The sequence below is a fragment of the Oncorhynchus keta genome, chromosome 13 (assembly GCF_023373465.1).
Source record: "Oncorhynchus keta strain PuntledgeMale-10-30-2019 chromosome 13, Oket_V2, whole genome shotgun sequence".
Classification (NCBI taxonomy): Eukaryota; Metazoa; Chordata; class Actinopteri; order Salmoniformes; family Salmonidae; genus Oncorhynchus; species Oncorhynchus keta.
Genome location: NC_068433.1, coordinates 46,381,421 through 46,403,996, shown reverse-complemented (window position 1 = coordinate 46,403,996; position 22,576 = coordinate 46,381,421). Strand labels below are relative to the sequence as shown.

The window sequence follows — 22,576 nt, the reverse complement described above, 5'->3', positions numbered from 1 at the left end:
TAAATGAGTGAATTGATGGATGAATGAATAGATGCACATGGAATTTTTGGAAGATGGATAAAGTAGAAATTAATATTTGAGAAATCATTCTTGAGTTATGATCAAGTTGTTGTGTAAGGAAGAAAATCAGCTATTGGGTACCCACTGTGAAATTGAATCAACCTTGTTTCCTCATCATTTCAATGAAATTATGTTTACCCAACGTGGAATAGACGTTGAATTGATGTCTGTGCCTAGTGGGTTATCGGAAAATGAAGTACTATATCCGTAGAAAATATTTTTTAGGGATTTATCAAGAGGTTTTCTCAGAAACAGGGGGGGACTTTTGGACTCTGGGAGACTCCATAAATCTTCCCCCAGCCCACAGGTGTTGTTTGTTTGTATGCACATCTTCTCTGCCATTTGACTGCACATTACTGGTACTAAAACGATGAAGTTGTTTCGCAACGAAGCCGCCTACTTTGAGAGAAATGATCAGAACACTTCAGCTCTGTAATTTGTTGATGTGGTGCTTCCTGTTCAGAAACCATAAGCAGACATATCCCCTGACCCCTCTATGTACACAACATTAGACAGCACAGATGTGTAATATGTTCTGTTTCGCCCCTGGGGAGCCTCTGTTTATAAGGGCTCCAGTGAAATTATAGTAAAACATTTTGCCATTTCAGAACGCTTACACAACCAATCAGCCAGTCTGTGACCCCAAAAATGTCACATCGGCTAAGACAAGAAGAGAGGAGGTTGGGCAGTACCACTCTTGAATGGGGGGAGTCCTACTTGTTGGGGAAGGAACAAGTGGTAGAGGGAAATGGTTTTCCCTCCGAGGCTATCCATAAACTGTGGTGTGCCACAGGGGAGCATGCTAGGGCCTCTGTTATTCCTGCTGTACATTAATGATAAAGAAGGATGCTTGCTCATGTAACCGGTTTCTGTATGAGGAGGATTCTGCACTCCTGGTGTCTCACAAAAACTAAACCACACTGCAGAATGAATGTAGAGCTCACTAACATCCATGCATGGCTCATAGACAACAAGTTATTTCTGCACCTTGGCAAAACAGAAGCAATTCTGTTGGGGTCTATATTGAAACTAAGCAAGTCCTCAGGCATCAGGGTACAGCTAGCAGGAGAGGTACTCACAGCCAAAACAGTCGGCAATTACTTAGAATGTACACTAGATGGCAACATCGGAGGGGGAGTATGGCCACTAAGGTACGTGGTAAGAAAGGGCTAGCTAATGCACTCATTTTGACTCTGCTAGTGTCAAGGGTTAGAACCGTCTACCTATTTTGAACGCACGCTTGTTGGTCTGCCTGCGCCAGGTGTGTGTCATTGTTATTTAAGGGTGTGGCCTTTTGTATAAAACCCTTCCTGTTTGTGTCATTCAGGGGATCCTATCACTATGTGCTGGTTGGCTTGCCTTGGGAGGGCGGGAGCGGTGATGGTGGTTTTTAATAAAGTATGAGAAATAGGAATTATTGTACATGTAGTGTGTTTAGGCACTGGCGTCCATATTCCACCTAGGCTTGCTCTCCTTCTCCCTGGGCACGCCCTCCGTGACCGTGGCAACACATTATTATTGTCTGTTTGAGTATGTGAATGGAATGTATAAACCTAGTGTTATTTGTGTGATATTGAAGTCTGTCTTGTAGTACAGTTGTACAGCACTCCTGGAGCTGAAGATGGTATATGGACATTATGTAGGCCAGGAGATTGTGCATTTCTTGTGACAATGAAAATACATTGTTGTTGTCTGATTCCCATGCTCCCCCTTTTGATGCAAAGAACCTGTTATGTTTCGCTTAGTCCCAAGGATCTACTTCGCGTATTAAAAGGTGGCATAGTACGACTACAGGAATGAAATATTTCTGTGCATTTCCCCCACGTTACAATAGCACTTCATGGTTCGAAGGCTTAACTAATCGACTAAAAAGCAAGCTTCAGAGAGCCCAGAACAAGTTGATTAGGCTGGTGTTGAATCTGAGCCCACGTACTCATATTGGTAGAAGCCAGTTTCAGGAGCTCAACTGGCTGCCCGTTGAGTCAAAGGTCACACAGACTTGGCTTAGTCTGGTACATAGGATCATCCATGGGGCAGCCCCAAGGTATTTGTCTGACTACTTCCCCATGTTTGAGACTCACACAACCATAACACTAAAGCTAGGATTGTGTGTGTGTGTGTGTGTGTGTGTGTGTGTGTGTGTGTGTGTGTGTGTGTGTGTGTGTGTGTGTGTGTGTGTGTGTGTGTGTGTGTGTGTGTGTGTGTGTGTGTGTGTGTGTGTGTGTGTGTATATATATATATATATATATATATATATAGAAGCCTGACAGAGAAAGGTACTTTTTTATACTATATAGATTCAGAAGCCTGAGTGGAATAGTCAGCCTATATATATAGATTCAGAAGCCTGACAGAGAAAGGTACTTTTTTTTATACTAAGGAGCCGCTGAGTGGAATAGTCAGCCTCTGTTAAAACTATTCCCAATCTGTGTAGAATTCTCTCCACGCCCATTGATGATGGCTAAATAACGTTAATTTTGTGTATAGTATGGATATGTGGTGTTGTTATGACTAAATAACCAATTTGCCTTCAATTTTAGCTTCTGTTTTTTTTTATCCTGGTACATGCCAAACTTTCTACGTGCGATCTTGAAAATGAGGAATAAGTCGTAGACTTTTTGGTGTTCATCCTCGATGATTCTAAATCAAGTGCATAATTTTGTATGTGTACCCTGCTTTAAATTATATACATATATAAAAAGAAAGCAGGGTCGCACAATCACAGATCCATGTCCTTTGATTGCTTGACCAAGACATTGTTTCGACAGGACATCATGGCGCTCTGTCGGTCCATTTCAAAGCCAGAGTGAGTAAAAGTTGGAGGATCTTTTCAAGCACAGTGTGTGCTGCACAGAGCACTTACTCATGTGCACTAATTGCCACATTATTACACAACCAGTAACGCCAGTGCATGACTGTGTCACGGATGACTAGGAGTGGAAGGTAGGAATCAGGTGCAGAGAGCAGAGGGTTCAAGGAAAAATGGCAATTTATTCCGGCACAAAATGGTCATGCCCAAACACCGGGCGAAAACACTGACCAACCCAAAACACAGGGTAACACGGCCCGGAGCACAACACCTCCAACTCAAAACATGAACACAAAATAATCTCGCACAAACAAGAGTGGGCTTCACAAGCTTAAATAGGCGAACAAATCAAGAAAACACAAATAGGAACAGGTGCAACTAATAAGACTAAACTAACAGAAAAGGAAAAGGGATCGGTGGCGGCTAGTAGGCCGGTGACGATGACCGCCGAGCACCGCCCGAACAGGCAGGGGAGCCAACTTCGTCAGGAGTCAGACAGACTGAGAGATCAAACCAGGCGGTAACCCCTCTGTTCATCAGTACACTGAGGGCACTGCTTCACGGGGCTGATGTCACATGATGCCTGCTCATTGCTACATAAATGGGTCAAAATCCTGGTAGAGCTGTCCAGTTTTGATATCCAATACATCCTAACCTCAGTTTGAATCAATCAGTTACCAATTCAGATACCTGTAATGCATTGCTGAATCCTTGCGGTTGATATTCATCTCTTGGTTTTGCAAGGGTGAAGTTATATACTATTGGACTTTTTGTCACTTAAAACAAGATCTTGATTGGGAACTCAACTTTGGTCAAATTTTAATTGCCGTCTACAGAGTAGGAGAATTACATGTCTCATTCATTAGGGTGAGAACATCACAATGCTCTATGTAGCTATAATGCCATGTTTATAACATGCTTATGGATGGGTAATGTATGGTATAATGTACATTTTTACTAAACACTGTAACAGGCTAGACCTGTCTGATGCCTTTCGAGGTCAAGAAGAAGGTGAGTTGACTTGCTGATTGGTTTACTGTGTCATTGTTATGATCCCCCCTGGGAAAATAACACCAAACCAGAGATTATTATAGATTATAGGGAGTGGATCCTTTAATTTCAGCCCAGGCTGGATTAGGCTGCTAGCGGCTATTACCTGTGTGGGCACTGATACTAATGTTATTATAATGATTATGAGAGACTAATGGAGGACTTCAAAGCATTCAACACTGCTGGAATAAACACAGTGACAACAGTGGAGGGTGAGAAATTGGGAAATTGGCAGCAGTCAGACGATTTGGCGAGTAATGAACATTGCTTAAAAACACAATTCATAACAGAGAGGGGGGAGAGAGAATTTCAAAATGTGGAAAATTGTCTGACTGAATTAATCAAACAAAATGTGTGTGATTCTTCAGGGGTGCTCTGTTTCAGACCTATATTCCCTACATTTACTTTCCCAACTCTATCGTTTATATTAACCCAAGCTGGAGCTCAAGGGGCCTCTCCTAAACTTGGAAAGACACTCAACCTTTGGCAACACATTTGGTCAGTTTTCTCTGAAATGACGGTTGCATAACTTCGTAACTCTCCTCTGTGTTTTGTGTGGATCAGGTATGCACATTATGACTATGCAGCCTAATTAATAAAACATGTCACAAACAGGATAGAGCGCAGGTGTTCATGCTTGCTAAGCTCGGGAGACAATACAGACTCACCCACTTTCCCAACGGACACTGAGTGGAATATGACTCGTGTGAGTCCGTTTTAGGATAAACGTGTGACTGACACATCTACAACGCCGTAGTAAGGTTACTAAACACAAATGACAACATCCTCATTGTATACAGGAAGAAAATGTCCTAAACAAATTAGCTGCACGTGATCTTTATAGCCCTGGTGGCATCAATCTGTATGATAGCCACTGTAACCACTCATGATCATGGGTCACATGGTACTCTTTGTGAGGTCATATTTCCTTATAGTTCTGGAAAATGTAGAATAAATACATGTTTGTGGCATAATCAGGAAGCAATCTAACGTATCAATAGCACATTGGGCAGTACTTAGAATGTGTAGCCATGGGTGTGTCTGTCCAAAATTCAGAGGAATCTGAAAGAGAACTATCTATACCTATCCCTCAGGCTCACTTGGTGTTGAAGGCTAAGATAAGAGAGAAGGGAAAGGGAGGGGGTGAAAAATACATGACAGAAGTCTGAGAAAATAATTTTGAGAATATGCCACCATTTGTTTGCATGACATATAGTATGGGAAATTGTTAATAAAACAACATTTGGATCAATGGTTGGTTAAGGATTAGTATGGATCTTTCTTAAAATCTATCTTAAATATTAATATCTGTAACTAAGTTCTTGGAAGGTCTTTGACCAGTCAAGAACCATCATCATTTTGGCATTTCAGTTGTCATTTGCCACCGAAAAACCAACAACATAGTTGTAAATGGCACACTTCAACATGCACACATCCATGTCATTTAGTGAATGAGGAATAAATTATCCGACCAAACCACGGAGCCTACCAGGTACACCGGTTCAGAATGAGTCCCGCCCACTCAGTATTTATACGCACAATCTCGTCTCGCTCAACTTCAGAAGTTGAATCTGAGAATTTCATCTTGACCAACACTTGTTAGATCCGTGGGAAAGTACTTGGACCTACGAGAATATTTCTGAAAGTCCTCATATACGTAAGATATTACTAACATTCATAAAATGTACTATTTTATATGAGTTATTATAGCTATAATTTGAAATACAATATAATTGTTGTGTAAAATATGAAAAATGGGTCTAGCTGGATATATTTTTTAAAACTTTTTCTAGAGTGTTTGAGGTTTCTTTATGCATAGGTTTGAATTGGCCACACATAGAGTGGTTCGTACACTTTGTACGCATCATTAGGCTACTGGATAGTGAGTGAATAATGCACTTGCAGGTGTCCCACAGGCACTCTTGAATATTTGTTGCAAAATAACTGTATTTCGTGCATATTTCGATAATATAACCTAATCAATATCCTGATTAAATTAGACAATTGTATTTACTTTTCTTTCCTTTTTTTATTCTCTGTTTATCACAGGATAATTTGACTGTCTCGCGCATTGTGGCCTGGATATCAGTACTAGCCTAAATACCAAAACATTTTGGAATTTTTCTTCCCCGGGAGTTGAACATCGTCCAGGTGGTTTGGGAACACCCTCCTTCCCAAGGGGTGTGTGTGAGAACTCGTCCCGAGATGCGTTCGCTTCTGCCGGTTACTGTGTATTGCATCAGCCTACTCTCCCTCCAGCAGCTCCTGGCTCTCCCGGTCGCAGACCGTCTGGAGAGAAACAGGTAAGAAGAAAGACATTACATTTACCTTCCTATATTGAACGTGCGTTCCAGTTCCTTCTCTTTCACTTTCTAAGAGGGATCCTTTCTGGAAGTGATGATTATTGAACAGAAACGTTCTTCTGGAGGGCTTATTGGATATATAAAAGCTGATGCTATTTCGATAGGAAATCTGGAGGTCTAATTCAAATATAGACTATATGTAGTCTTGTTTTATTCCACGATTCGGAAAATACAGTGATGGATGAGATGCATTATTATGAAATTGATTGTTCTCGAATGTCCAATGACTTTGCCGGTGTTTGGTGAATTGACGTGCACCTTTTTTTAGCCTACTGTCTAAAAAAAAAAATCACACTGTCAAACCACAAACAGATGAACCACTTAATATATAATGTCGAGGTTAATGGCATAAAGTACGCTGAAGTGTTTGTTCAGTTGTGTCGGGGAGATAACGGATAGAGAGTAGTCCTGGCGGGCAAGGTCAGAGCAAGACAGACGTGATACAGGGAACATGCGCTCCCGCTCAGATAACCAGGGGACTCTGTAGTTATGATATGACAATGTGGTAAAGTTTGAGGGGAATCCCTGTTTTTAGAATGGATTGAGAGTTCATCCATGCGCGCCTTGCGCAGTCTCTGGTTTGCACTGCTCTCTCCATTGGGCTAGGTCTGTTATGGGATTTAAACACTCGTGTTGTTTTAAAGTTCATGATAGTGTAGGCTAACGAGTGCTATCTTATCCATGACCACTATGTTGAAAAATGGGCACCATGACGAAATTACGCATTTATTCCATCTGCATAATAAAGCGTACTCTTCAGAATCTGTGTTCTTATATGATGCAAATGAATTTAGTCCAAAAACTCAAAACTTAACTAATGCGACAGAGAACAATACGACCGTCATTGCATCATATTTTTCAACACTGCGCTACAAACGCTAACTGAAGCGCAGGTTAGGCGCGTCATTACACACTGTTACATCAAATCTGGCCGTATTCACGAAATACTTCCGTACAGTTCTTTATAGGTCCCTAAACGAAAGTGCTAGCTACTTGCGTCAGTGTTCAAAGTCAAGGTTTATTGCGCCAAACCATCTACTTTATCTTATTCACGTGTGACTATATTTTTGAATGCAACATATATATATATGGTTGTGTGTTTGTCTTACCAATTAGATTTGGTTTGAGTAGTTTGAGGTCACATGAGGTCATATTCCTAACACAGCAGTATATATGACCTCATGTGGGATATGACCTCATGTGGGACATATGATAGCAGAGGTGGAAAAAACAGTCCTCCTCCTGTTGGCATTTAGCTGAACTCCTGCCACGTTTTAGCCATTGGCTACTGTACTGTAATACTGTAATGAGTGGCACTTGTATTTCCCCACTATGCTATTCTTCTATGTGTGACGTGGTAGTAAAATCCCAAGATCACAGGGAATTTGTCAATAATACCCATTTCCTATTTCAATGGGTGGGCAGATGTGCCTGTTCAAAGTGAAGGAGAAGTGCACTAGTGAAGACTCCAGTCTCTGGTGTGTTTTAGTGCAGTGAGAGCTATAGCAGAGAGTAGAGTCAGTGTCTGCATGCCCTCTTCTGGTGGGAGACTGACAGGAACCTGGACTCTATCAATGAGAGAAACCAATTAAAACACATGATTACTTTCACCAAGAGCCATGCCTTTACATATAAATCTGGGATGTTCAAAGCTAAAAGAGGAACATTTTCACCTGTTAGTCATTTTTTGGGGCAAATTAAGTAAGGCACTTGGTTGTATCTAGAATGTCCCTCTAATGTGGGTTAGCACTGTAGGACACACTGACAGGTCCCAAAAAAATGTACATGAGTTGTGTTGTTGGCCTGGTAACTCAGACATGATCATTTGTTGAGACTTATTCATATTATTACTAGGTCAGTGACACCACTGTTATCTTGCTTTATACAGTGCCTTGGGAAAGTATTCAGACCCCTTGACCTTTTCCACATTTTGTTAGGTTACCACCTTATTCTAAAATGTATTAAATTGCTTTTTCCCCTCGTCAATCTACACACAATACCCCCTTAATAAAGCAAAAACTGTTTTTTTTAGACATGTTTGCAAATGTATTTAAAAAGATGAAAATATCACATTTACATAAGTATTCAGACCCTTTCAACTTTGTTGAAGCACCTTTGGCAGCGATTACAGCCTCAAGTGGGCTAGTGGTTAGAGCGTTGGACTAGTAACCGGAAGGTTGAGAGTTCAAACCCCCGAGCTGACAAGGTACAAATCTGTCGTTCTGCCCCTGAACAGGCAGTTAACCCACTGTTCCCAGGCCGTCATTGAAAATAAGAATATGTTCTTAACTGACTTGCCTGGTTAAATAAAGGTAAAAAAAATAGTATCTGCACTCAGATATTTTAGGGGAATCAACATTCAAACATTCAAACAGTCACGTTTTGCTGACGTGCATTCATGAATGGACTGGCAAGTCTTTAAGGCCCATAATTGAGGTTATTGACTTATGAGGATGTGGAAAAAGAGGGTTTTTTACCCTGCATGGACTAGATTGGCAGGGCTGAGATGGATGTGCCAGACAACAGTCTCCTTATAAGGTGACCCTATTCTGACAGGAGGGCCCCAACGCTGGAGGCTCGGACTTAGCTCAACAACCTCTGTCTACAGGTGTGTGTGCGCGTGTGTGTCTGTGTGCCTGTGTGTCTGCGCATTGGACAAACACCTGCTGCTGAAATCAAATCGAAGCAAAGAGAAGCATGACTCAAACACCTCTCTGTTTATGTCAGTCTGAGCTCCCAGCAGAGTTGGGCTATTTCTGCTTCCCAATGGTTGTTAAGACATCAATCTCTCAGAACTAACTTTCCATTTAAAACAGCAGGGACAGAATTTGTGGGTAATGGTGGATGTGGTTGTGGTTGCATCAGTGCTCTCTATCAGTGTATTTGAGTGAACACAGCAGCTTTTCAAAAACAAACAGTTCAATAAGAGGGAGTCTGTTTGTCTTGTCCAAGCTGTGGCTGTGTGAGAGGTTATCGTTCCTAGAAATCCCCTCAGGATGTTCCCTTGGTGATGGAAAGGCGATTCATAATGTCCTCTCTCTTTTTCCTCACTCTCTCTCCAATTCTGTTTTCTCTCTTCTCTCTCCCTCTTTCATTCTGGTTTCTCCCTCTGCCTTCTTCCCTCCTTTTATCTATTTATTTACTCAGTAAATGTCCCACTTTTTCTTCCCTCCATACCAAACACTCTGTCCTTCCCATCACACATGATGATCCCATCACAGGCTGATAACAATAACACAGGCTTCATTGCTCCTCCTCTCTTTCCCCTTTTCAGACTGAGGTGTGATGGGTGTGTTTGGTCATTGTTTCTCTGTACCGATAAAGTGCTTTATGTCCTGATCATGGCCATTCACAATACAAAGTATACCCTTCATTGTACATATAGTAACAGCTTGAGAGAAAATAGTTGAAGGCCAGAGCCAAACCAATATGGCTTAATTATGGCTTTAGAGACAAAGCAGTTTTACGTTGTGGATTTCAGCTGTGGGGTGCAGGGCGCCCCAGAGAGAGGCATGTTACTGGAGCTGATGTGCTGTAATGTGCTTGTTGTCATGATGACCCACTACTTCCACACAGTCTGGGACAGAGGTCAATGATATGACATGTCAGACATCCCGGACAGGATGAACACAGTTTGTGTATTGAGCGTGTGTGTTAGTGTAAAGCATATTCTCTTTAGAAAGAGGGGCTGTGTATGTGTCGACTACTGGTCTGTCTGTGTGTATTTGAGCCTGTGTGTATTTGAGGTTGTGTGTATTTGAGACTGTGTGTATTTGAGTCTGTGGATTTGAGTCTGTGTGGATTTGAGTCTGTGTGTATTGTGGGTGTGAATTTGCTCAGGATCCCGACTGGACAGAAAAAAACAACGTTTTCCCGTCTGTCCATCCTCCTCCTAAATCATTAACTCCCTCTGTCACCCCATATGGGGCAAGTGTCAGAGCCAAGCCCCCTGCATGCAATTCAGACGTCAACACCCATCCATTGTCCCAACACAATATTTACCCCAGAATCAGGCACATTGCATCATCATCCACCACCCAGAGGACATACTGTTGTCTTCTGAGTAATATATCAGATGCTCTTTGCATCCATTAGACGGTGATAGATTGTATAACTCTATATACATTAACTTATATAGATTTATAGATATGCTTATACAATATCAAATACATAACATGAACATTAACTTGACTAATATGGCTCATAAATACTTAAACTTTACTCCAGTTATCTTTTATGTACTAAAATACACTTTGCGTGTCTCACCGTCTGATATAACCCCAGCTGGCCCTGTAGATTGCTCTGTGAGAGGCAGTAAGTATGACTCTGAGGTTAGACCTCTGCTCTGAGGAAGCATGGCTGCTCTGATGTGGGCCACACTGTAATCAGAGGTCTGGACTGGCGATGTATGGCAATGTAATGTATCTACCACATAAACACTGCCATGACCCTCTCTCTCTCTCTCTCTCTCTCTCTCTCTCTCTCTCTCTCTCTCTCTCTCTCTCTCTCTCTCTCTCTCTCTCTCTCTCTCTCTCTCTCTCTCTTTCTCCTTCTCTCTCTGTGCTCCGTGGGGGTCATTATGACCAGGCCTAAAGAAGAAGGGGAACCAGTCTCCCACCAGGCAGCTCAGAATTCCACAGTGGATTAGTGGCTAAGACCTAAATTCCACCGTCCACATCTATAAAGAAAATGCTTCCACTCTGCACTGATATCCTGACCATGGCAAAATACTTGTGTGTGTGTGTATGTATGGATTAGGGTTGTCACGATACCAGTCTTGAGATACTACGATACCAGATTTTCCATGGCAATAAAGAAAACAGGAATTGGACAAAACTCTATGGTACAATAAAAACCTACTTTACGTGAAATTTTGAGTGCTAAATTATCTAATGTGACTTGCCACGATACTTCTCACTATCGCAGTACTGGAATTGTGACAATCCTTGTGCAGTATATCTGTCTGTCTGTGTGTATACTGTCAGTGTTAAAGAAATAACACAGGATAAAGGCTGAAGAATGAACACAGATGGAGCTCTGAGGTCTGAGGAGAGAAGGACTAAACTCTTGTTGGTGGTTGAGAAGAATGTAGGTGTTATTCTAGCTAAGTACAGTCATTTGTAGTGTGGATGGATGCCTACAGTACCGATGGAGATCAGGCCTCAATCAGGAGTCAGCACTGCAGCTGTGAGTGGCCGCCTCAGTACAATTGGAACCACTGTGGTTTGAAGTCCGTCTCCCAATTCCCAAACCACTACACACTTAAGTCCACACTTAAGTGGATATGTGGCAGTCGTTCTTTCAAGCCATGGATTTTAGCAACTGTGTACACTTTCACCCAACGCAGTACATGATGAGGAAAGTGCTAAATCACGCCTCAGCACGTACTTATCGCCAACAACAAGAGGTTATAAAACCACCAACGCATGGAGAACAAGCGTCAGCAATGGTTCATTCACAAATAAATCGCCTTTTGCTTATTTCTGTCTCCACAATCTGTCCTCTGTTAGTTGCATGGAGCCTGGCGAGGATTATGTATGAATGTGCCACATTTACTGTTGATTAAGGCACCCTATGGTAGGCTCCAGCCCCCTGGGTATAAGCATGTATGAAGGGTCTGGTGCTGGCCAAGGCTTACCCTTCTCTGAGGGGGCCTTACTGGGGCAGAGGAGGGCATCAGGCTGGGGCTGGTGGGACATTGGCGATTCCATGCCAGCGGCAGCGGTACATATTTTTGGTATCTCATATTGTTTTGGCAATTCTCAGATTGAAACTGCATTGGGGAAAGGATGTTTGAAATGCTTTTTACATTTGTACCACAAGCCAATGTTTGAGAAAATCATGATGAAAGTAGCCATTTCAGGCCCTTTTTAGACCTAAACGTGCCTCCTGTAAGACCCTACGATCCGTGAACTGTACATGGAACAGATAACATCTTGGTGTCATTATACTCCTTATAGTGTGCTCTAAAATATGGAGTACACTACCGGTCAAGTTTAGAACACCTACTCATTTTTCTTTATTTAAAAAAAGCTATTTTCTACATTGTAGAATAATAGTGAAGACATCAAACTATGAAATAACAGATGAAATCATGTAGTAACCAAAATGGTTTGGGATGTGTCGGACCGCAGAGTGAAGGAAAAGCAGCCAACAAGTGCTCAGCATATGTGGGAACTCCTTCAAGACTATTGGAATAGCATTCCAGGTGAAGCTGGTTGGAGAATGCCAAGAGTGTGCAAAGGTGTCATCAAGGCAAAGTGTGGCTATTTGAAGAATCTCAAATCTCAAATATATTTTGATTTGTTTTACACTTTTTTGGTTACTCAATGATTTCACATGTGTTACTTCATAGTTTTGATGTCTTCACCATTATTCTACAATGTAGAAAATAGTAAAAAATAAAGAAAAACCCTTGAATGAGTAGGTGTTCTAAAACTTTTTCCCAGTAGTGTATGTCTAGATTCTGAAATAAAAAAAATATCACATTCATTTATTCAACATTCAAATATTAATATCTCAAATGAAATGTACCTTTTTTGATTTAGTTTATTTTAAGACATTTTTTGGAACAATATATATAAGTATATAACATTTCCAGTGTGGGCTTTCTGCTAATTCTGAAGTTATGATCAATTTTATGAGCACCACCAACACAGTGAATGGGAAAATGGATTCAAAGTGAACTCCCTCTGCTGGTGATTTGCTGATTGTGCAATCCTATATGAGGCTGTGATTGGTTAATGACCTATCATGTCCATTTATATGTATACAATTGGTCATATCATTAAAGGTACCAGAGAGCCCACTCTGGAAATGTTACGTGTTTGAAGAGAATGTCTAAAAAGGATAGTTTTGAGATTAATATTAATATTTTTAATGTTGAATAAATTAATGTGAAAATGTGTATTTCAGAGAGAACACTATAAGTCATATAATGACAGATGTTGTCTGTATTATGTACAGTTCACAGATCATAGGGTCTTATAGGAGGCATGTATACTAAAAAGGGTATAAAATGGCTAATTTCATCATGATTTTCAAAAAATGGCTTGTGATAGAAATAAAAAAAAACGTGTTAAACATCCTTCTCCCCCAATCAAGTTTCTATGTGAGAATTGTCAGAACAATCTGAGAAACCGAATTGCTCCTGTAAGTCGCTCTGGATATGACCAAATGACTCAAATGTAAATACCAAAAATATTTCCCACTCCCGCTGGTGTGGAGTCACCCTATTGTGGTGGTTCCACTGGTGGGTCTCAGTTGTGATTCCAGACCTAAACCTCAGTCTAAACTGTGGGAGTAATACGAAAGAACAACACCACACTGCAGCACAAAGGAGTTGGGATCAGCTTACCCTTTTATCGAACCCTCAAAGCCCCCTCCCTCTGCCCATTCCAGGGTAGCCTAGTGGTTAGAGCATTGGCCTAGTAACCCGGAAGGTTGCAAGTTCAAATCCCCAAGCTGACAAGGTACAAATCTGTTGTTCTGCCCCTGAACAGGAAGTTAACCCACTGTTCCTAGGCCATCATTGAAAATAAGAATTTGTTCTTAACTGACTTGCCTAGTTAAATAAAGGTAAAATAAAGTTCCCCAGGCTGAGTGACTTTTAGCTTAATGCCCTCCAATGAAAATGTGACTTTTACAGAACAAGTAGGTGGATTTGTTACAATATTTTTTTCTTCTATAATCGTCCACAGATCAGATGGTGATGAAAACGAGTGTTGAGTGAGTGAATGTTTTCAAGAATGTGAAGCTCTGATATCTTTGATCGTCTCCCAATCACAAAGAACTCCATTACTGTCAATTTGTAGGATTACTTTCTCAATAGCCAAATTAGACCGGCTGTCAGATCAGATGTGATCCAGTGAGAGAGTTCCCACGTTGGGCCGGGCTACAGTACATGGTGCTGCTGCCTTCTCCTGGCTGTGGGCTAGAACACGGTGGCCAAAAGGCTTATTGTGGGATCAGAACAACATCCCAACGAAACTGGAGAGGAGCATGTGCTCTGGGCACACTGACTCACAGTCACACCTCCGGTCCAAAGTCCCTTCAGATCCATCCGATCCCTCCAGCACAGATACATACAAATGGGTCCTGGCTGGCCCTAGCGACAAAACAGACAAGTTCACACTTGCTTGTGAAGCCATTATATAAAAGCTATATAAAAGTCTAAGGGCATCAGTGTCAGGTGGAAGTAAGGCAGTCCGGTCAGATGGTGTAACAGAGAGGAGAGGAGGACAAAATGACATGCCAAGAACTCCCTAGGTGGGAGGTGAACCCCACAGAAACCCAAACACGGTTAACCTCCTTTAAACAGCAGACTCATTCTTTCTTTCTTTTTTCTCCTTCTCCGCCTCTGTCCAGTTACTAATTCTCCAAGAAAATGTTTTTCTTAACGACATCACAGGGTCTTTATGGCTGTCTGCCAGCCCAGAATAGCCTGACTAGCGAAGCAGCCATTGTCTGCTGCGTTGGGTCGGGCTCGGGGCGACATGGTGTGTTATGGGAGATTCCAGTGCTGAGTGAGCCACAAAGTCCACTACTGCTCTACCAGGGGTGGAAATGGGCATTAGAAACACACACACAAACTACTTGGTCAATGGGGTGGATTGGGACTGACACAATGTCTTAGGGCAGCAGGAAGACTAGCGGTTAGAGTGTTGAGTCACTAACCGAAAGGTCGGTGTTTCAAATACCTGAGCTGACAAGGTGGAAAATCTGTTGATGTGCCCTTGCGCAAGGCACTTAATCCTAATTTGCTCCAGGGGCACTGTACTACTATGGCTGACCCTGTAAAACAACACATTTCACTACACCTATCAGGTGTACAATAAAATCTATCCATTTTTTATGGATGTGAAGCTTGGTACAGCACACCCACTGATCACAGACATCAATTCAACATCTATTCCATGTTGGTTGAACGTCATTTCAACAACATTGATTCAACCAGTGTGTGCTCAGTGGGCATTGTTTGGTACTGTCAGTCTACACACCCCATCAGTCCTGTTTTTGTCCAGGGACTCCCAAAGGAAGCTGCTCTGGAGCTGTTTTACCTTTGTTTTGTTTATTCACCATCTCTTCTTTCCAAACGGATTAAGTTTCCTCCTTCCTCCTGTGTGAGAAACACATTTTCCACCATGGATTCCAAACACAAAAGAAGATTGAGCCTGTACAGAAGATTGTATTTCAGCCATTTTGTGTACAGAAAGGTCAAGTTTACTGTAATGAATATAGACTATCCAAATCTCTATAACAACCACATTGCAGTATTTATGCGGTATACTGTATGAATGTAGCTTCTTCCGCGCAGTCAAATACAATTTGTGCCTGTCTGTCAGCATGGTGTTTGGCACAGAAGGCGTGTGTGACTGGGAAATGCCATGGCCACAGGACAGAGCTGAATGACTAGGTGCTCCTGGAAATAGTGCTCCCTCGACATTACCACAGTGGTTACCAGTGACACCCACCATCACCAGGCACCAGGGCCCTGCCCCGTATGGGCAAACAGGCTGGATGGCAGGGAGACACAGGTGATTCAGTGTTTTCTTTGTGTCGGAACTCTGTGTACACGTCAAATATAGCTACCTTGAAACTTTCACTGACTGACCAGTCATGGTGCTGTTGCTGGAATAGCACTATGTTTCTGTTTGTGAAGTAGCTAGATTGACTAGTTATGTTGGGCTTCAAGCCCGCAACACACCGGAAAACTCAGTTTGAGGTTAAATTGGTTGAACAAACCCATAAATGCTCAAAGTCATGATTGTGGTCTGCAGAATTTTGACCACGAACAACATGTTTGGCAAGAGCATGGCCACGGCACTGAACACATTAACTAAGAGACCGCCTTGAGGAGGCAGAGAAGGGTTTGGAACCCTGTTCATTAATATAGCCACTTCTCGCTGTGTCTGTACAGAGATTGGTTGGTTACCTCTGGCATAGTGGCGTTCTACAGTAGGCCTACCCTGTTATTTCTCACAATCCAGTCAGCGTTTCACAAGGAGAGCGCTGCTCTTTTTATAATTACGCTGTATGCCAACTATCATTACTGCTTCTCCTAAAGAGCAGTTGGAAGCCGGTCAGAACCTGATGTTGTGGAAATGTTTCTGTGTTTCTTTAAAATGGAAAAAGGATACAAAAGGGACGTTTTCTCTTCCTTGTTCTAACTTTATCATGGGAGGACATTTAGCACACAAAAGTCATACTTACTACTTAAAATAATTTAGGCTTGATATACCTACACCCACTGGCGCCATTTTGAGAATGAAATTCCCTGACTCACTGTGGCCAGTGCTTCGTCAATATGACATCCGCCAGGTGCACGAGCCTCAACCTATTTATGGCATCTGTAACAAACTAAGACACAGAGACACACATTCGAGCCCTCTGAGCAAACACACCCACAACAGTTCAGAGAATAGCATCCCCAGTGCCAAGTTTGAGTTGAGCAGCTAGTGTCATCATCAAGAAGAGAACAGATGGCAGGGCCTCCTCCTCCTCAGCGCAAAAGCCAGAGTCAATCTGAGATGTGTTTGCTAAACAGGCTGTTCCTGAAACTTTGTGATGCCTCCGTCCTGTGGACCCTTGATGGGATAGTCAGTAAATCTCCAGAGCCACTCTGTCTGTTTGCTTTCGCTCAGGTGGACATGGAGTCTCAATAGTTGTGACGTCCAGTATGTTGAAATGACCATAATAAATGGACAGCAGCCAGGTCCCCATGCTGTTTTGTTCCTGTGCTGAAAGGCCATTCGTCTTCTAAAATGCATTAAGGCAGGATGGTGACACATCAACCCTCACTATGCCCATTCCATGTGTGTAACATTTACTGTCAGTGTGTGTCGACATAAAATGCTGTTGGAAGTGTGCTTCGCATCAGTCTGAGAATAACTAGGCCAGTTCTAAAATGACTTCTCTGATTCAATGGTCAGCATTGACCCAGAGTGGAAAGATACAGACATCAATCTTAACGACGTCTTATTTGTTTTCTGTGTTCCTAGGTTGGAGCTGCTTAAGAAGCTTCATGCGCTGAGAGAGGAGGAGATCTTCACTCCAGAAACTGGCACCGAACTCGCCAGACCAACAGACTCCAGCCCTTCATCAGACCTCCAGTCCTCCATCAGATCTCCAAAATGGCTGCCTGGCTACCTCCGCAGAGACACACCACCCACTGTCATGAACACAGCCCATCTTGAAACTCTGGTACGGGCGAGGCGTGAGGAGGGCGTGGAGCCACAACGGATGGGGTCAAGAGGTCGTCGCCATGCCCACTCAGGGTCACGCGGGGGTCACCACCCCCAGCTGATGAGAGTGGGGTGCGCCCTGGGAACCTGCCAGGTTCAGAACCTCAGCCACCGGCTCTATCAGCTGATTGGCCAGAGTGGACGGGAAGACTCCTCCCCCATTAACCCCCGGAGTCCGCATAGTTACGGATGAGAGACTGACGGACACTTCTCCCTCTCTTCCCTGAAAACATAAACACCCCAGCAAACTTCTATCTATAGACATTTATCTCTATTTTACGAATCACAGATAGCCTTTGCATTAGTATTAGATGTAGTCCACACCTTTTTTAGATCCTGAAATGACAATTTATGTACATTTTGAATGACATTTGCCTTACTCCTCTGTACACCTCAAAAACGCATCATGCTGTTTAAGAAGAAGGAATCTGACATGAATGAAAGCCTCATAGCTGACGCTTCCCACCACCAACCACCCCTGGGAACGAATACCTGTCACCCAGAAATCCTCTGAACATTTGGGTCTCGTCAAAGTCTTTGTGTTTCTCCCGGCCTCCTGACTAGTCAAAGAGCTGCAAGGGGCTCAGTTTGACTTCCTAATCCTGTTAATGCAAGAATAAATGCTCCCGTCCACCTGCCTTTCTACTTAACACAAGCCAACGCAACTGGACGTGTCTGTATAAGGCCTGATGACCTCCACAGCAGCAGTTAGCTCTGGCCCCATTGATCAAACACTTAAGCCTCTCATGTGGATTTCTACCAGGGCTAGGATCAGATCCCTGTCAGAGGGAATATATTCCTGAAGACCCGTCAAAACGACCCGATGAACCCTTTTACCCCACCCTAAACCCTGCCCCCTTAGATCTGCCAGGACAATTTGAGGGACCATGTTTGACATATCTAGGGTAATCCTCTATTTTACAGACCACCAGCAACCATTTGTGGGCAGACACAGACACTGACCTCACAGACACAGACCTTACAGACAAGAACCTACTGTAAGTCCTTTGTCATCTGCAGCCAATGATGTTCCCGACAGAAGCAGTCTGTGGTTCTGTGAAGTATATGTTTCAACAGACCACAGCCTTGGCAGCCGCATTCAGGCATAATAGTCAAGGCCAGCAGTGGCTGAATGCTTCTGGACTCGTCTGGTAGAGACTGTTTATAGAAAGAGAAAGAAGAGGGTAAACATTTCAATGTCTCAGTTCCTATACAAGATGGAGATTTTCAATGTTTTTATTATGAATCATTGCGGATCTATTTCAGTGGTGATATCTATTGGTTGGCTCTTGAACACAGTGAACAGTCCTGCTGCCATTATCCCAGGGTCTGAGTGGGAAATATGATCCCCTTCACGTGGTTCTTAAGTTCTCCCACTAAGTCTCGACTTTATGTTTACGGCAATTTAACCAATCAGACCTAATCTCTTTAGTTGTACCGCCATGGTACACATCGTCTGCTGTATTTATAAACAAAAGAAACCTTGACCGTGCCTTGCCCAGGGGACCGTATAACTAAAGCATCACAAGTTGCCAACCCAAACCCAAAATCTGCTATTAATAGTACTGACCAGGAATATTTTGAGGCTTACTTTGTCATTATCAATAATAATCCGGTCAGTTATGAATACTGAGATCCTAAAAACGCTAGTAGTTTAGTGTGTATACAACAATACATTACGTTGTATGCGTGTAGTATGTCGAATGAGTCTAAATTAGCACAGTCAACAGCAAAGTGCTCTACTGTTACATTGTGGCTTTGTAATGACAGACCACGGATAGCAAAAGTAAGGGAGGCAGAGTGCCACATTTTAAATCTGGATATGAAATACCATTAAAAAAAGATATGCCCTGAGATTCCCATTTTCCCTTGTTATAACTGTCTCTGAAATGATGGGCCGGATGCCATCACTAGAAATAACCAAAAACAATCTCAACTCAGCATGCATGCAAAAAACTAGCCTAACCTTCAAAAGGTGCAGAGTCTGTCGACCTGAAAAAACAAGCCACAACGTCTCTGTGACATTTTTAATACCCATAATAATCATGCAGCCTGGCTCTTTGAAACACATTCAAATGTTTCATATTCTCTATGTCAGAGGATTAGAATAGTTGAAGTAATCCTCAACGTTCAGACTATTAGTTTTCCAATAACTTTGATCCAAACTTGCTGATGTTGCTATTATTGCTGTTAGAAACCAGGTCAGCCATTAGTCATACATTCATGTATTTATGACTATAACTATGTAACTATTAGGTTACCGTGTCATAATTATACATTAGCTTAGAGTCTTTTAGGGTCCAAGTTTTTACTGTTTTGATTTGACCACAGTGTTGCCTCAATGAAATCATTCTATAACTAATTAAGTTAGTTGGGCAAGTGGTTAAAATTCACCAAATATCTGACAATACTTGACAGTCATATTGTTTTTTTGTGATCTACATCATACTATAGTGTGGTCTTATATTCCTCCATCCATATCCCCCTTTCATTTTGTTTGACTTATTTTTGTCTTTTTGGACTGAATCGTCTTAATCAAAACTGGGGCTTTATTTTATTTTAGAGTTAGCTCATTTAATCGTGGAGTGATTCTCTGTCTCACTCGCTCTATCTCACCATCTCTCCCTCTACCACTCTCTCAACTTCTATCTCAGATTATGACCTGCGCCAGGTCGCAGGTCATAATCAGTGGTGCATTGGTTCTTTAAGTCTAATCTGTTCAAAGGCGTTGTGAAACACACATGCCATTGTCTCTGCTGTAATGGAGCTAATAAATGTCTCGTGACAGACCATTAAAAGGCTTTTCAAGCGCTAAAAACCTTGGTGAATCTCTCGACTTCTTAACCACCACAGTCACAGGTGTGTGTTTGTGTCTGAACGGCCACATATAGAATCAGGAACCAATCTTGTGTTTGTTGGATTATTGTTGGAGCCATGTTGTTTTTGCTATACTTTTTCTTTGTGTTGTAATTACATGTCAGTGTTGTGTCACTGGCGGGTCCGTAGCCTTTCCTAGAAGCAGAGCTGAGTGTTTTTGTCTGGGAAAACTGCGTACCACCAGATTATTTACGACCTTTGACCACTAATACCTCCCCTTGTGTGTTAAGAGAAACACTCTCCATCAGTCTTACATCAAAACTAACGCTGCCATCGCCTGCCATTGTTAACTTAACCTATGTTGTAAAGAGATGCAGGAGATTGTGTTGTGTGTTCACGTCTGTGTGTGAGTGTGTATGCGACTGTATGTGAGTGTGTATGCGACTGTATGTGAGTGTGTATGTGACTGTATGTGAGTGTGTATGTGTAGGTACTTATAGTATAGTCGTCCTAGCCAGGGATCTGACACATCACAATCCCAGTCTGTTTTTCTTCATTCAATGTTTAATTATACTTAAGGTCAGAAGCCTCTTTTAGGGTCACAGCAAACTGAGCAAAGCACTTTAATGTTGTTAGTTCCTCACAACTTGAATTTCAAACATTGCAATTCTATTTTTAATGACAGATAAGAGTTATTGTATATGTTGCATTTGATAAAGATCTGTATGAGTATGAGTGGAGTGGAGTGAAGATGATATCATGCGCACTTGTGCATATTATATATTATTAGCGGTACTATGTAAAGAAAAGTAATATATTTAAGTTATCTTTGTATGTTTATATATGTATGTCACCAAAGACACTATTTATCTCATATTTTCCATGCCCCTAAAAGGTGACCTTTTGTTAGGAAAGAAAAATCAATCCTAAATGTTCATGTCAGACAATGTCTTTCATTCCCTGTAAAAAAATAAAGAACTACAATGTAGTGAGATAAAGTCTAGTGTGTGCCTCTAATTTGTGAAAGTGTGTGTGTGCGTGCATGTTTGTGTGCACGCGTGTGTATGCATGTTTACCTTCACGTGTGTGTGAGTACAGTATGAGAAATTCTTCACAACAGTTATTGTTAACAACATCGATGCCATTGTCAAAACGAAAAATAATGAAGTTATAATCAGAATTAAATCTACTCTCCACAGAATTATACAAACATCAGAAAACATGACAGTTGCCAGCAGTCTTCGATATGACTACATTTAAAAATAAACATAACTAGAGGTATCAAGATCATACATATTACTCAATATTTCCTTAAAGGAACAGAAATATGTGGGGGAAAAACACCCCTTCCTCGAATCTGGTAAACCTGGGCAAAGGTGACATCATAGTGGAAAAATAGATGGGTGAAAGTTCTCTTGACCATGATGCATCAGCATTGATCCAATGTCCTTCACTCCACTACTCCTAACAGCTAGTTAATCATTATTCGTCCCAATGAATGGAGCAAAATTCATACTCGACATCACATGATTTAGATTCATGTAATACCCGAAAGGTTGTGCCTAACAGGGAGAGTTAATGAGTAACTAGAAGGCACATTCCTGGGCTGTCTGCCCACCTAGAGGCAGCTGGTTGGTGGGCAAGGAGGGTGGGGGGGTAAAGGGGACTAGTCCTACCACTGAACTAGAGAAATCCAAACCTCTACAGAGAGCAGGACACCCGACTATGCCCACAGTCTATTCAGAGTATGTGTGACATCCGAGGAGTAGTTTCAGTATGTTACAGTCGTCTTTCCTGATAAGAGTTCCCATGTCAGCTAAAACTGTGTCACACACATCAAGAGTCCCCGGACACGTGGAGATCAAGTCACAGGACTTGTGGAATCTTAACTGGGGAGACGGTGTGTGTCTGTTAAAACCCCCAAGGGTGTTGCATCATACACAAGTGCCTAAATGGTGACAGAGATCTATTAGCCCCGTATCAGACGTATCAAGTCTGCAGCACCCCAGTTCAGTCCAGTACATTGTTCTGATAAATCCTATTTGTCTTTCTGGGTTTCTGGGTCTTGTGCGAACATTTCTCGGGGCCTCATTGTGTATTCAACTGATTGTTCAGTGTCATTGACTGATACAGTGCAGTACAGCAATCCATCCACTAAGACCATGTTTGTAAAACTTCTAGTGACAGAATGTAACTGCAAACATCTTTAACCTACACTGTAAAAATAGAAAATC

At 42.1% G+C, this 22,576-nt stretch overlaps 1 protein-coding gene across 2 annotated transcripts; it reads left to right on the top strand.

Annotated features, from left to right (window-relative positions):
- Window positions 1–5,453: 5,453 nt before the first annotated feature.
- Window positions 5,454–21,334, top strand: LOC118392435 (protein ADM2-like). 2 transcript variants are annotated; one of them, XM_035784425.1, is made up of 3 exons: window positions 5,454–5,576; window positions 5,969–6,222; window positions 17,283–21,334. In XM_035784425.1, the coding sequence occupies exons 2-3, from the start codon at window positions 6,125–6,127 to the stop codon at window positions 17,716–17,718; spliced, it is 534 nt and encodes a 177-aa protein (XP_035640318.1). In that variant the 5' UTR covers window positions 5,454–5,576; window positions 5,969–6,124; the 3' UTR covers window positions 17,719–21,334. The 2 variants fall into 2 exon arrangements, with proteins under 2 accessions (XP_035640318.1, XP_052316273.1); XM_052460313.1 differs by lacking the exons at window positions 5,454–5,576; window positions 5,969–6,222 and adding an exon at window positions 15,166–15,818.
- The last annotated feature ends 1,242 nt before the right edge of the window (window positions 21,335–22,576 follow it).

Excerpts from the sequence above, each read along its gene's own strand:
- LOC118392435 (XM_035784425.1), top strand. The coding sequence starts at position 6,125 with ATGCGTTCGCTTCTGCCGGTTACTGTGTATTGCATCAGCCTACTCTCC. Across the intron at positions 6,223-17,282 it reads GACCGTCTGGAGAGAAACAG|GTTGGAGCTGCTTAAGAAGC; the intron begins GTAAGAAGAAAG and ends CTGTGTTCCTAG.